The sequence below is a fragment of the Phaenicophaeus curvirostris genome, chromosome 5 (genome assembly GCF_032191515.1).
Source record: "Phaenicophaeus curvirostris isolate KB17595 chromosome 5, BPBGC_Pcur_1.0, whole genome shotgun sequence".
Lineage (NCBI taxonomy): Eukaryota > Metazoa > Chordata > Aves > Cuculiformes > Cuculidae > Phaenicophaeus > Phaenicophaeus curvirostris.
In genome coordinates, this window is record NC_091396.1 from 1,684,710 (window position 1) to 1,698,415 (window position 13,706).

At 52.7% G+C, this 13,706-nt stretch overlaps 1 protein-coding gene across 3 annotated transcripts in view; it reads right to left on the bottom strand.

Moving 5' to 3' along the window:
* Nucleotides 1-1,636: 1,636 nt before the first annotated feature.
* The window catches only part of DAGLA (diacylglycerol lipase alpha), a 54,532-nt gene continuing 42,462 nt past the window's right edge, over nucleotides 1,637-13,706 (bottom strand). For all 3 annotated transcript variants that reach the window (XM_069857221.1, XM_069857219.1, XM_069857220.1), the window contains 5 exons: nucleotides 13,059-13,131; nucleotides 11,854-12,050; nucleotides 10,903-11,032; nucleotides 9,896-10,077; nucleotides 1,637-9,254 (listed from right to left, as the gene is read on the bottom strand). In XM_069857221.1, coding sequence (XP_069713322.1) covers nucleotides 8,327-9,254; nucleotides 9,896-10,077; nucleotides 10,903-11,032; nucleotides 11,854-12,050; nucleotides 13,059-13,131 — 1,510 coding nt within the window. In that variant the 3' untranslated portion in view covers nucleotides 1,637-8,326. The remainder of the gene's footprint in view (nucleotides 9,255-9,895; nucleotides 10,078-10,902; nucleotides 11,033-11,853; nucleotides 12,051-13,058; nucleotides 13,132-13,706) is intronic.

The window sequence follows — 13,706 nt, forward strand, 5'->3', positions numbered from 1 at the left end:
CCCTAAACACGGATTATTTGATGTTTATACAAGGGTTGTATCCCGAGTTTTATGTTTTTCTTCCCCCGGAGAGGAAGTGTTTACAGAAGAGGCAACATCCTTTTACGAGGCTGATAAGAGTCCTGGGTAGGAAAAAAAGCCCACAAACCCAAAGCAAAGCAGCAGGCAGGCACTGACACACACCAGCACTTTTTATAGAACTCAGTAGTTCAGCCACCTTTGAGCTCTTAATTCCTTGATAGCCTCTTCAGGAGCGACCATAAAAACTATTCCATGCAGCCATTAATAGGATTATGTTCTTCCAGGCATTCCTTTTCCTGCTGGTGGTTCTCAGGGCTGCTCAGTAAGCTCCTGCTCCTCTCCTGAAGCTGCTCCCATCCCCTCCTCCTCCTCCCCGTGAGACACAGCGATTGCTTTGCCCTCTCCTAAATATGAATTCCTAGAGCTGTTATTGCTCTGCAGCGTGAGCAGCACCGAGCTTTGAGATCCTGCTTCCCAAACCAACATAAAGCTGCATCCCTGCCTCACTGCCTGCTCTGTGAAGCTTCCTCACCGCTTCCAGCTCTTCCTCACTGCTTCCAACTCTTCCTCACCGCTCCCAGCTCTTCCTCACTGCTTCTAACTCTTCCTCACCGCTCCCAGCTCTTCCTCACCGCTCCCAGCTCTTCCTCACTGCCTCTAGCTCTTCCTCACTGCTTCCAGCTCTTCCTCACCGCTCCTAGCTCTTCCTCACCGCTTCCAAATCTTCCTCACCGCTCCTAGCTCTTCCTCACCGCTTCCAGCTCTTCCTCACCGCTTCCAAATCTTCCTCACCGCTTCCAGCTCTTCCTCACCGCTTCCAGCTCTTCCTCACCGCTTCCAACTCTTCCTCACCGCTTCCAGCTCTTCCTCACAGCTTCCAACTCTTCCTCACTGCTTCCAGCTCTTCCTCCTCTTAGAAAGATCCCAGCACCTTGCTAACGTTCCAGAGGGGAAACTTCTACACTGTTCTTGCTGGCCCTGTCCTCTTCTCTCCCTGCCACCTTCTCTCACGCCTTCCAGAACCCCTTTGTTTGCAATTCTTTCCCCACAGCACATGGAATTCAAGCCCTTGGTGACTCAAAACCTCAAGTTCCTTCCTTAAATCCCTTTTCCACTCGAGAAGACAGGTTGCTAGAGCTGAGGCTCCTGTGGTTTCCACCACGGCCAAGGTGGAGCTGGCAAACACCAGAATCACAGAACAGTTTGGGTTGGAAAGGACCTTAAAGATCATCTAGTTCCAACCCCTTTGCCACGGGTGTAGAGCGTCAAGCTGCTCTCAAGGGACAGGGACGTCCCCCAAAGCATCTTTCCTGCTCCCAAGACTGAGACCCAGCACCAACGAGGTGATGAGCAGCCCCGGTGGTGGCCAAATCGCTCCCCAGAGCTTCGGCGCCGCGGCCACCGCCCCATTCCTCACCCCTCTGCCAGGTGAGAGCCCAGTGCAAGGTCCTTCCAACTCTCAAGCTCACGCACAACCCTTGAAGACCAACCTCAAGCAGATCACACCCATCATTCTCCAGGTCAGCCTTGGGAACAGTCACATACACCAGTCATGCTTCTACATCCACTTTATACACGGTGCCATACGATATACAGAAACCGTTATATACATCTCTCTTTATAGAATAGGCTATATTAATCTGTATCTTTCTTTACAGCAATATTAGTTTGGATCTTTCATACATTAGGTACAAAAAGTCACATGAGAATGGCACGTGAGGAGTGCTTCAGTTTCCTTGTGGTCTTCATGCTGAGGATGAAGCTTGGAGCAGGGATTCGGAGGGCGGCATTCCCAGGACAGGCAGTGACCTCTCCAAGTTGAGAGCGTTGGGACGCAGGATCCTGTGCCGTCTCCCCCCTGACTGCACACGCGAGCGCTCCGAGCCCTGCGAGAGGCGAGCAGAGCAGCTCAGGGCTCCCTAGAAGGACCAACTCTCCCATAAACGCAAAAGGCTTTAGCAATAACGAGGCGAGCAGGGTCGAAGAGTTAATTCATCGCCCCCCTCCTCTGAGCTGCCCCAGCGCAGGATGCGAGATAGGAGAGAGAGGAACAAGCAGAAGGGCTTTTCCACAGAGGCGTGGAATGTGGATGTTCTCTTCCATCTCTGGATGGAAGAGAACTGGGAGGCAAGGGAGTTATTTTACGCCGCTCCTGCCAGCTCTTGCTGCGTGGAGACCACCCTGCTGGGCTCCACCCGAGCCAGCTGGCCCGAAGAAGCCCAAAAAGATGAGGAAGGAAAGAGTTTCCACCGGTTTCTCTGGTCTTGCTGTCTCTGCTCGTTCGCAGCCACGAGGGAGGACGGGCAGGAGAGCGGAGCAGCCCAAGGAAAGGGTCTTAAAAGGCAGGGAGCTCCTCTCCTGCTCCCCAACGTGCGCAGGCAGGGAGGAGCCACCCAACCCCAATAATCCCCATGTTGACATTAGTAATTAAGTTTATCACTAGGACAGGAGCTCGAGGCTAGTCCCTGGCCGTAGCTGCAGGAGATGATGCCCCTTTGCCACCAGCGAGCACAAACACAGCGGGACGGCATCACTTGGGACACACGTTCCCAAAGAAGCGCCGCGAGGCAGGACAGACCCCACGGAGGCTGTTCCCTCGTCTTGGTCCCACCACGCGCACCAGGTACCTCCAACTCTGAGCCACCACAACAGCACAAAAGCCCATGATGGAGAGCAGAGCAGAGGAACCCCAACAAAAAGCAAAAGGAAGGCTCATTCCTCCGCTGCTCTGCGTTTAATGACTTTGCAGACATAAAGGAGGAGCCAGACAGAGGTTCCCTCGCCGCACGGATACGCTGGGCAGGTAGGAAACATCAGGGAATGAAAAACAGAGCACAGGATGACACGGTGAGGTCTCAAACACAGCAAGAACATCCAACTCGGAAAAGACAGCCTTCCTCTAGAAGACGGTTGTAAATCAAAACCGCAGCGGATAGCTTGGAATACGTTAAGTCAGCCCAAGATCCTGCGAAACCAGAGTCAGATCTTGAAGAGTAGGAAGAGTTTTACTCACAAATGGACCTGAGAGGAAGTTTTACCGGTGGACAGACCCGTTAAGCGGTGCCCGAGGTCCTGCAGACCACAGGGAAGAAGAGGTTGGAAGCCTTCTCTTCCTACCACGCAGAATAGACTTTGAGGTCCCAGATTGGAGGGGAACCACAGTGCAGGTAGGAGGAACCAGCTTGGATCCAACCCGAGGCAGCAGGGAGTGAGGAAACTGGGCAAAACCCAACTGGAGCAGAGAGGTCCTGGCAGAAAGGGCAACTCCGAGCTGGTCCTTGGCCACGACGCGTTCCCTTCTCACACCCCCAGAGAAGAAAGGACGTGCAGAAGCGGGGAAGGAGGTCGGCTGCTTCCAAGCAGGAGGCTTGGGCTTCAAACCAATGGAAAACAAAGGCACAACAGGCACGAATTCAAGAAAAGAAGCAAAAAAATAGACAACAGTAACAGAGACAGCAACGTGCTTGGAGAGAGCCGATGCTTTCTAGGACTGCAAATCCCTACGGCAAAGCTCCCTACGGAAGCTCCAGGGTGCAAGGCTCGAGATCCTCCTGCTCAGAGGGCACCAGCTCCCAGGGAAGCGGCAGGTGTGGATGTAGATGGGGAGGGAAAAGCCAAGCTTGGTAGTTCCCGATGCTCCTGCCACCCGTGGGAGCCCCCAGCCTTGCGGCTCTGCAGAAGACGCTGCCCTCGGCACAGCAGGTGAAAGATCTCCTGCCAGAAGTCTTCCTCCCCCCCTCTAATGAGCGTTTACAAACGAACAGGGTTGAGGTTTTGGGCTCTAAACTGCCACCCATCTCGGTAGAGAAGGTCTCGACTCTCCGAGCTGGAAAATAAACTCCCAAAGCAAACAAACCACAGCTCCCCAGGCTCATCGCTGCCAGCCAAGCTCCCAGATCTCACTGGAAGGCACAGCAGCTTCTCCTTTGAAGAGGACAGAGCAGACACACTGCTCTGGAGCCGGCAACGGGAAGAAGACACCATGAAACACTGACAAAAACTCCACTTGTACCCCTCCACTTGACCCATATGACCAGTAGGACCATTTAACTGGAGAGCAAGGAGCTCCCAGACCAGGTCCCACCTCCCAGCTGCAATTTCTCCTCCTCTCAACGCTTCCCACAGGTGCCAAGAACAAGCGGCGGTTGCCTCCAGCAGGATCTGCTCCACTTGGAGCATCACAGAAGCTCCATGAGAGGGACCTTCGGCTCTAGAGATGCCACTTGTCCCTCCACAGGCTCTGAGAAGAAGGCACAAGGAGCCCAATTCGGCCAGCGTTTTCCAAGGCTTCAGAGCCCTAAGTTCCTTCATTTCAAGCATCAGAGCAGGCTGTGCAAACCCTTACTGCAATCCCAACCCTCCCTTCCCTTCAGCAGGCGAAGGAGGCACCGGGTACACCTGAAGCAGGGAAGAAGCCAACATTTCACGGCCAAGAAGCAACCACCGCGTGTTAAATCTCTCTCGGTTTTTACGCTGAGCTTCCAGGTTCAGTGCATTTGCTGTTTGACCCATTTCCCTTTGATTTCCTTGTCTTTCTTGACTCATTTTTTTGGTGCTACAGAACAAGGGAGCGCTTGGCCAACAGATATTGGCTCATCCTATGCTTTTCCAACTTGGAGATTGTCTAAATGCTTCCTAAAGTGCAGGGCAGCTCCGTGAGACTCTGTTGGCAGCAGAAAAAAATGAAGTACCAGCTCTCAGCAAAAATCCAGCTTCGGTGGGGCGAGTTTAAACAGGAGGAGGGAGCAGCGTGGAAGGATTGTCAGCAAAAGCCACCTTAGACTTGAGTCGTCTGAGGAAAAAGGAACAAATTGGATGCTATAAATTATCATGGGACTATTTTATTCCCTTTGGACACGCCCCAAAGGGTCAGAGCCGTATAAATAAGCAGCGGTACCAACCCCCTCCTGCCTTGGGAGAATTCGAAGCAAGGTTGGGGCTGAACTCAGCTGCTGGATGGAGTTCAACACGCACCTAGCGAAGGGTCTTCAAGGTTTCAAGCCCTCAGGATTGCATCCCACGACAACCTGCTAGGAAAATCCCGAAGAAACACGCGACAACCACCACCAGTTCCACAGTCAGGTGGAATTTGCCACCTTGGGGCATCGTGGAGAGGGTAGAGAACCCCTCCAGGCTCTTTGGCAAAGCTGAAAGTGGTTTCGCTCACCGCGCTGGAACGTTAAGGTGCACAAAGATCGCTCTCTGCTCTCCAGGATCCACATTACCACCAAAAATAAAAGCTCTTAGAGGGGATTTTAAGGATGCTCTGTGGAAGTGAACAAGCTTAGCTGGGGGCTGGGGCATCAGGCACTTCCAGCACTGCCTCCGCGACTGGTGGGACGTCCCATTGAAGTAGAGAAAGATTAGAAGGCACAAAGCTTGAGCAGGAACCAGAGAGCCGAGGGATAAGAGATGTGGAAATGCTTTTTTTTGTGTGTGTTTTCATCTGCACGTCAGAGTGAAGCGAGGGCAGAGAGAGCAGGGAGCAACATGCAGCACGAAGACGGAGGTAGCTACAAGGCTTCGCGACGTCCTCCATCCTTCTAGCATGATACAGGACGTCCAAATGCTCTTTTAGCAAAGGACACAGAGAGGTTTAAAGGAGAAATAACACAAAGAAAGTGGATTTACTTTGTGAGGACTGGGAACAGATCCGTTTGTCAAGAGAGAACAATGGAAAACAGGGATTGCTCATAAAGTGATGCAAGAACCTTAACTCAAAGGGCTCTTGGGCACCTTTACTCCCTTGATTGGCGACAAGCGCAGGGCACAAGGATTATTTCTTGGCTTTTTAGAAGCCTAATAAGCACAGAGCACAAACAAAGCATGAGAAATGCAGCATGCCAGGCTGTCTCCTGGCCAGGGCAAGGTCACCCTGTCCCCCCAGGACACGGTTCCAGTGGCACAGAGAAGGAAACAGTCACGCACGACGCCTGCGCCTCCCAGGAGGCAGCAGAGCGATGCCCAGAAGTGACTTTCTAGTGCAATATCGCGACCTATTTCACACCATCAGGTCACTAGGGAAACGATTCTTTCCTAAAAGGGAGGGAATCCACCTTCTTCCACCTCCCCACCAGGCTCAGGCAGGGCAACCAGTAGTTTCCACCTACCCAGACAGCCACCTCCCAGCTGCCAGGGATGATTTTGCCTTTAATGTTTGTAAAGTGCTTTGCAGATAAAGCTCTGCCTAAGTGCTAAGTGTTCTTACGACCCACGTGCCGAGGATTAGAGGCAGAAATGAACCCCTTTTCCCTGCTCCATCACCACGGGAGGTGAGCTAGCCCGCTAGCTCCAGCCTCCCACCACTTCATCTCCCTTTTCCCTTCGGAACTACCCTGTTTAACGTGCATATTCCTGGATGCTTTCTTTTTTTTTTTTTTTTTTTAGTGTTTCTTGGCTGTGTGCAGCACTCCAGCCCTACCCTGTGCTCTGCAATCACAGATGATCTGCTGGAGCTCCTAGAACCGCTCCACACGAGCTCCTCAACCACACGAGCTCTCAGCGAGGGGAACAAAACCGAAGGAGCTACAAAGGAAAAAAAAAAAAACTTCTCGTCGCTCAGAACCAAAGCATTTTGCTTTTACAAATTAACTTTGAATTCAGAGAGGTTTCTTCCCTCCGATTCAAGACAGTCACCTTTGGAACCTAAACCCCCAGGATAATATTTTACTCCCCATTTCACAAAGCCCCAGCAATTCGAAAGGCTTTGTAATTCCTAAGGAGCAGGGGACAGAGCATCCCACGCTAAATTGTTGAGCTGGAGAGCAGCACTCAGCCCCACAGCTTGTTTCTGTGCCCCTGAAGCTGTTTTACATCATTGCACCTTGGCTAGAAAGCTCTGGGTTGAATCCCAAATGCAATAACACCTTTGGGGGAAGAAGAAAGTCAAGGGAGATGATGGATAAACCCACTGAGCATCGAGAGGAAGGTGTTTGAGCATCGAGAGGAAGGTGTTTGGCCAATTAAAGGTCTTCTCCAGGTCACAGGACATTTAACTCGCTTGCTAGGTAGGTTCTCTCCTGCTCCCATCACCAGAAAGCGCCTGCTGAGATGAGTCGAGCGGGTTCCTCCGGGCACCGAGGCTCCGCACAGCAGCGTTCAGGTAATTTTACTCACAGCTTGCTCGAGCTTTGACACGTGCAAAGAGGTGGATGAGGTGGGCAAGGGATGCGTGCAGCTTCCTCCAGGCTCCGATCCACTTTAAAAGCCGGGGATTCACGATCTTAGCTGTCCATCCTCTCTCCCCTCGGGTTCCCAGAGGGAAGAGCCCAGGAAGGAGAGCATGAACGTGCTTTTTTGCTTCGGGAAAGCCTCCCCGTTGGCTTAATAAATATCTTCTAAAAAGCTTAGCAGCTCTGTAAACATACAAGAGATTTCAGTACTCAGTGGAAGTTCTTCTTTCCTCTGAACTCCCAAAGACAGAGGCTGGCACCGATCTGAAATCACTGCCTGGGGGTGGGGTGAGGACCTAGCAGAGGCTCCCGGGCTCCGTGGGGGCTTGGATATTAATTCTGGGTGTTGAGATGCCTGTTAAACCCTGTCAGTCCCACAGGAACGTCGCCAGCTCAGAGCGGTCCAGGGAAGGGAGAAGAGATGATGGTGACATCCAGGAGAGCTCTTTCTGGCAAAGGAGGCTCTTCAGTGTCCTTCCCTCTCGGTAGCAGCCTGGTGGTCACTGAACACAGAAATACTGAGGGGAGAGAAAACACAGTGCCAGCCCCATTCCTGCTGTGCCCGGCCAGGGAGGGAAGAGTGTGTCGGGGGAAAATATAGCCCCAAAATGGCTTTAAAAGAGGAGAGTGGCCTACAAAAACCATCCCTGTGGAAGTGGGACGAATTGAAGCTCCGGCCAGACCTGACCTGGTAGTGCAATAGGGCCCAAAGGTTCAATCTGCTCATTTCCAGAACCACTGACACGGTACCAAGAGGAAGATCTGGCCTTGGCCCCCCTCGTTTGCGTCTATCCGACCCTCGAGCTTCAGGGAATCCACCCCCTTCACCTGGAGGATTCCCTGGAGCAGGGCGTCTTCCTCCCAAACTCAGCAAGGAACGTGCCTCCAAAACGAAACGAGACAAGCTGAGGTAGGGAACTTGCATCCTATCTTTGCAAGTACGACCGTGACTCCTCCCAGCTGCAAGCCCGGGACTCAAACTCAACCCATCCTCCAGCGTGCCACCACCGTGCCACCCCAGAAGGAACGTTCCCAGCTGTCTCCTCCGCTCTGAATTGCCCAACGACCACCTCCTCCAAGCGTTATCTCAGCACTCAGCCTACGGGAGCAGCTCTCAGAGCCTTTCCCCTGCACTAAAGGGCCGAAATCATGAGGTCGTCCTGCTTGGCAGGGCTGGTTACGTGCCCAGAGGGGGTAGAAGTCCGGATTTTGTCAGTGGCCAAGCACTCCTGGCTGCTCACGCCCGTTGGAGTGATGTCCATGAGTTCTCCAGATGAACTAAGGGGGAAGGAGGGAGACACTGAGATGCCCGACGAAGGATCTGTTGAGCCTGCAAACAACCTCGGGGGCTTTGGGACTAAGTTGGGTTCGTATTGTGCCCTCAACAGGATCTCCTGATCGCTGACCGACTTGGGCATCTCTGCAAAGTCACTCGAGCTGTCTGACACCATCATGCAGTAGATGTCCTGGAAGGAGCTGCTTTTACTGTCCAAATTAAAGAGGCTGTCTATGAACTCCGCAAACTCCAGCACTTGGGGACTGGGAACGTCGGTGAGGCGTCCGTTCTGGAGGGCCAACTCTTCCCGAGGAGCTAAGGAGACGCGGTCCCCTTCGCTGCTGGCCCCCTCCTCGCTGCAGCGGCGCTGGGGAGTGGTGGCGCCGCTGTTGAGAGCGTTGTCGGGGGGTTGAGTCTCCTGGGAGTGCTTGGAGAGGCTGTCGGCAGCCAGCAGCTCTGTCCGCGAGCTGAGGGAAGGGTTCTCCTCGGGGATAACGGGGTCTATATAAAAGCAGTGCGTCTCGTCCTTCTCCATGACAGCATGGAGGCTGGGGGAACCCCGGATGCTCCGGAACCCAGAGGAGCGCCTCGAATCGAAGCTGTAGATGGACTCGTTGTCCGAGAGGCTCTCCATGGTGGCCAGAGGGGCACGACGGTCCTGCAGCTCCACAGACAGACGTTCCTTTGTGTCCAAGAGAAGCAGCTCCACGGGGTCTTTCTGCACAGGAGAAAGCGGCTTCGTCTCATAAAACCCCTCCAAGCTGATTTCAGAATGGGATTTGCTCCTGCAACGAGAAACGGAACCCGTGTCGCTCCCAGGAACACCAAAGAACCACGTCTTGAGCACAGAATTCCTCATATGCATTAAGGACACACAGCGTCGCTCTAACCAGAACCACCCATGACCCTCTTACCTCTCTGATCTCCCAAGTTCAACATTAGGTCTGGTTTCTTCCTTCTGCAAACTCAGGTTCTTGCCCTTCTCCCTTTCCTCCTGGCTAAACATTTTCCTCCTCAAGCACCATTTTCACCTAGGACCACGGTTCTGCTTCCAGTGAGACATGAAAAGCTTCTAGATGAAGCACCCAAAACCATGGAGCAGCCTCCCTACATGCAGCCAAACTCTCTTCTCACCCAACACCTCTGGATTAGAGAAGACTGAGGCAAGAGAAGTTCAAGGACAGTTAATCTACTACTTTCTTCTCACACTCGGAACTCCAGTGCCACATCTTCCCCTCTTTCTCCATGCTGGCAATCCCTCCCTTCCTACCAAAACCATCAGGAGGCTGTTGGAATCGCAGAATCGTGTGGTTGGACACATAAAGTCTGACAAAGGTTTGGATCCAACCTCCACACAAACACCCTAAGAGAAAGAGGACCCACACGTGGAGCCAACAATCCAAAGGAATCAAAGGCGTCTCCTTACTTAGTGCTGCTGTTCCGTCTGTCCGCGGTTCCGGCTCCAGTTCCGATCTGCACGGAGGGTCCACTAGGCAAGGGCTGATTCTGGAAGATCAACTCCGGGGTGAGATCCACTTCTGTAGGACTCACCATCACTTTGGCTGCAGAAAGTAAAGCTGTTTTCCCCTTGTTGTAGTTCTCCAAGACCTACGGAAGGAAAGCAGAGGAACAGTTGGTGCTTTACCCCAAGATCTCATCTCCATCTCCCCTCTTGCAGCTCCAAACCCTTCCCCTCGTCCTGTCCCTGCCTTCCCTGATCAAGGATCCCTCCCCAACTTTCCTGGAGCCCCTTTCAGTCCTGGAAGCTGCTCTAAGGTCTCCCCGCAGCCTTCTCTTCTCCAGCCTCAACAACCCCAACTCTCTCAGTCTCTCCCATACAGGAGGTTCTCCACCCCTTGCATCATCTCCGTGGCCTCCTCTGCACTCGCTCCAGCAGCTTCATGTCCTTTCTACATTGGAGACTCCAGAACTGGACTCGGGGCTCCAGGTGGGTCTCCCTGAGTGGAGCAGAGGGGCAGGATCCCCTCCCTCCCTGCTGCTCCCACGGCTCAGGATGCAGCCCAGGACACGGGTGGTTTGTGGTCTGTGAGCACACATTGTGGCTCATGTAGAGCTTCTCCTCCCCCAGCTCCCCAAGACCTTCTCCTCAGGGCTGCTCCCAATCCATTCTTCACCCAGCCTGTAATTCTAATTATAAATTTAGAAAGAACCCCCAGTCTGGGACTCTGCAGTGGGATGGAGATCTACATCCCATTTCCAGACCTCAACATTCAACTCCAATAGCTTGTGTGTGACTGGCCCAGAGCACAATCTTCTTCTCTCCATCCTTCCAAGTAGAGTAGAAGACAATTGCTCTTGTGTATTCAAAACAGCTCTCCTGGGCAAAAAATTCCTGTCCAGTGAACATAAAGGCCCAGGACTCGTTTATATCAGGTCACTTAATTGCCCCTTGATCCGAATTCTCCACCTTACCTTGTTGAGCCCTTCCATGACCACGTATGGGAGGTGTTCGTGCAACATGGCTGGTGAGATGATCACTTCATTAAACGCCTTATTGTCCCCCCAGATCGCAAAGTAAGTGGGGTCCTCTTGCTCGCAGCAACTGGAGGAGATGGGATCCAACCAGAGGGGAAACCAGAGAGCAGGGGATGGAAGAGCAAGACATCAATGCAAAAGTAAGAAACAAGCAACAGAAGGAAAAAGAGAGAAGAATAATGGGATGGTTTGGGTCTCTGGTGCTGGCCAGCTCTGAAGAGAAACCATTATTCCTCTTCTCTTAAGCTCATGACTTCACTGTTTTACACCAGGAAAGGTTTCTACCAGTGAAGACCTTTGTCAGTCGTTCCCATCCACCACCAAATCACAGAAACAGAATGGTTTGAGCTGGAACGGACATCAAAGCCCATCCAGTTCCAACACCTCCCACTGGATCAGGGGCTCCAAGCCCCATCCAACCTGGCCTTGGACACCTCCAGGGATGGGGCAGCCACCCCTGCTCTGGGCAACCTGGGCCAGGGCCTCCCCACCCTCACAGCAAAACATTTCTCCCCAAGATCTCATCTCAATCTCCCCTCTTTTGGCTTCAAACCATTGCTCCGTGTCCTGTCCCTACCCTCCCTGATCCAGAGCCCCTCCCCAGCTTTCCTGGAGCCCCTTTCAGTCCTGGAAGCTGCTCTAAGGTCTCCCCACAGCCTTCTCTTCTCCAGCCTCAACAACCCCAACTCTCTGTCTCTCCTCGTACAGGAGGTTCTCCAGCCCTCAGATCATCTCCGTGGCCTCCTCTTGATCAGCTCCATGTCCTCCCTGTGCTGAGGACTCCAGACCCGAACCCTTCCTTCACAGATGGGTTCCTAGCTTGGAGAGTCTTCCAAAAGAGACTTCTCCTCCTGTCTCGGTGAGCTGGCTTTGGAGCCACGCACTCACCAGCACTGCTCTGCAGGATGGTTGTGCACCACGTGGATGATGCGGCCCGGTGGGTAGAGCGGGGTGCTCGCAGATAAGGCGATGGTCAAGTCGCTGGGATGAGTCCAGAGGCGATTACTCGTTACGGAGTTTTCTTCTGTCTCTTCGGGGAGCTCCGACTTGGGGATGCACTTGGTAGCACCCACAATGATTCGCCACTGGGCAACGGGAGAGAAAGAAGATTGAGAAGAGAAGACCAAAGAAAAGCAGAGACATCTCACAAGATGCTGTTAGTAGGTTTAAACTGAATTTCATAGAATCACAGAATCACCAGGTTGGAAGAGACCCACCGGATCTTCGAGTCCAACCATTCCCATCAAATACTAAACCATGTCCCTCAGCACAAAAGAATAAAAACAGGTCTTATGCCTCGATAGCTTAATTGATAGACCTTGAGATAACCCTGCAAGGAAAAGCCATTTCTTCCTTTCCCAATTTTAACCTTGGAAGTAGCAACATCTCATCCTTATTTTCCTGCTGGAGGTTTTTGTAGAGTTAAGGATCCAACTTGTCCACCAGCTGGTAACTCAGTGTTTTCCAGGATAAACAAGGTAGATGGAACTTGAGTTTTTAATGTATAAAACAGAGAAAATGTGCTAAAAAATGGACAAACAGACAGACAAGAGTCTCCAGGGAGACCTCAGAGCAGCCTCCCAGGACTGAAAGGGGCTCCAGGAAAGCTGGGGAGGTGCTCGTGATCAGGTTGTGCAGGGATAGGATTAGGGGGAATGGTTTTCAGCTGAAAGAAGGGAGATTTATATAAGATATTAGGAAGAAATTCTTCACAATGAGGGTGGTGAGGCACTAGCCCAGGTTGCCTCGCTCCACCAGCTCCGTGTCCTCCCTGTGCTGAGGATCCAGAGCTGGACTCGGGGCTCCAGGTGGGTCTCCCCGAGCGGAGCAGAGGGGCAGGATCCCCTCCCTCCCTGCTGCTCCCACGGCTCTGGATGCAGCCCAGGACACGGGGGGTTTCTGGGCTGCGAGCGCACGTTCTCAGCTCCTTTTGAGCTTCTCCTCCCCCAGCCCCCCAAGCCCTTCTCCTCAGGGCTGCTCCCAACCCATTCTCCATCCAGCCTGGAGTTGTGCCTTGGGACAATTCTTATGTGGTGCTAAAAGTTTCCCATCGCTGCTCAGGGACTCCTCTTCAGGTTAACGCTTTCTCTTACCTTTGGTTTGTTACTTCTTTGAAGAACATCCAGAAGCTGCCGGCGAAATCCCTCCAGCTGAGAGAGGCCAATCCTGGAAGAGAAGAAGCTGCGTTTACAACAGCAGGTAGGGAACACGACAGGAGGGGAGCACAGAAGAACATGAAAGAGAAGATGCTACAAGAACATAACGACATCCCAGTGCAGATCATATCAGAGAGGGCTTGTGGCATCAACCCAGGACCAGCAACAAGGGTGAAGAGGCCACAGGAAACAATGAACATGTATGAAATGTCATAGCAGAATGGGATTGGTGAACACAGACATGAGGTCAATGAAGAGATAAGGAGGGAGATGATGCAATCACAGGAACAAGCGAGCAAGGAACACGTATAGGATGATACAGAACTGATAAATTGGAAAGCTGGCGCAGAGCTATGACCCCACTGAAGGTGGCCACGCAGGATGGACAAGATTTTTGCCATATTGGATCCCAAAAGGCATATTCCACCCCATTTAGTACTTTCTCTCTACTGAATACTTTCTTGCCCACTGAACAGGAGCCAGCAGGGGCCCAGGGGGCCAAGAAGGCCAAGGGCATCTGGGCTTGGATCAGACCCGGCGTGGCCAGCAGGGCCAGGGAGGTTCTTCTCCCTCTGGCCTCGGCCC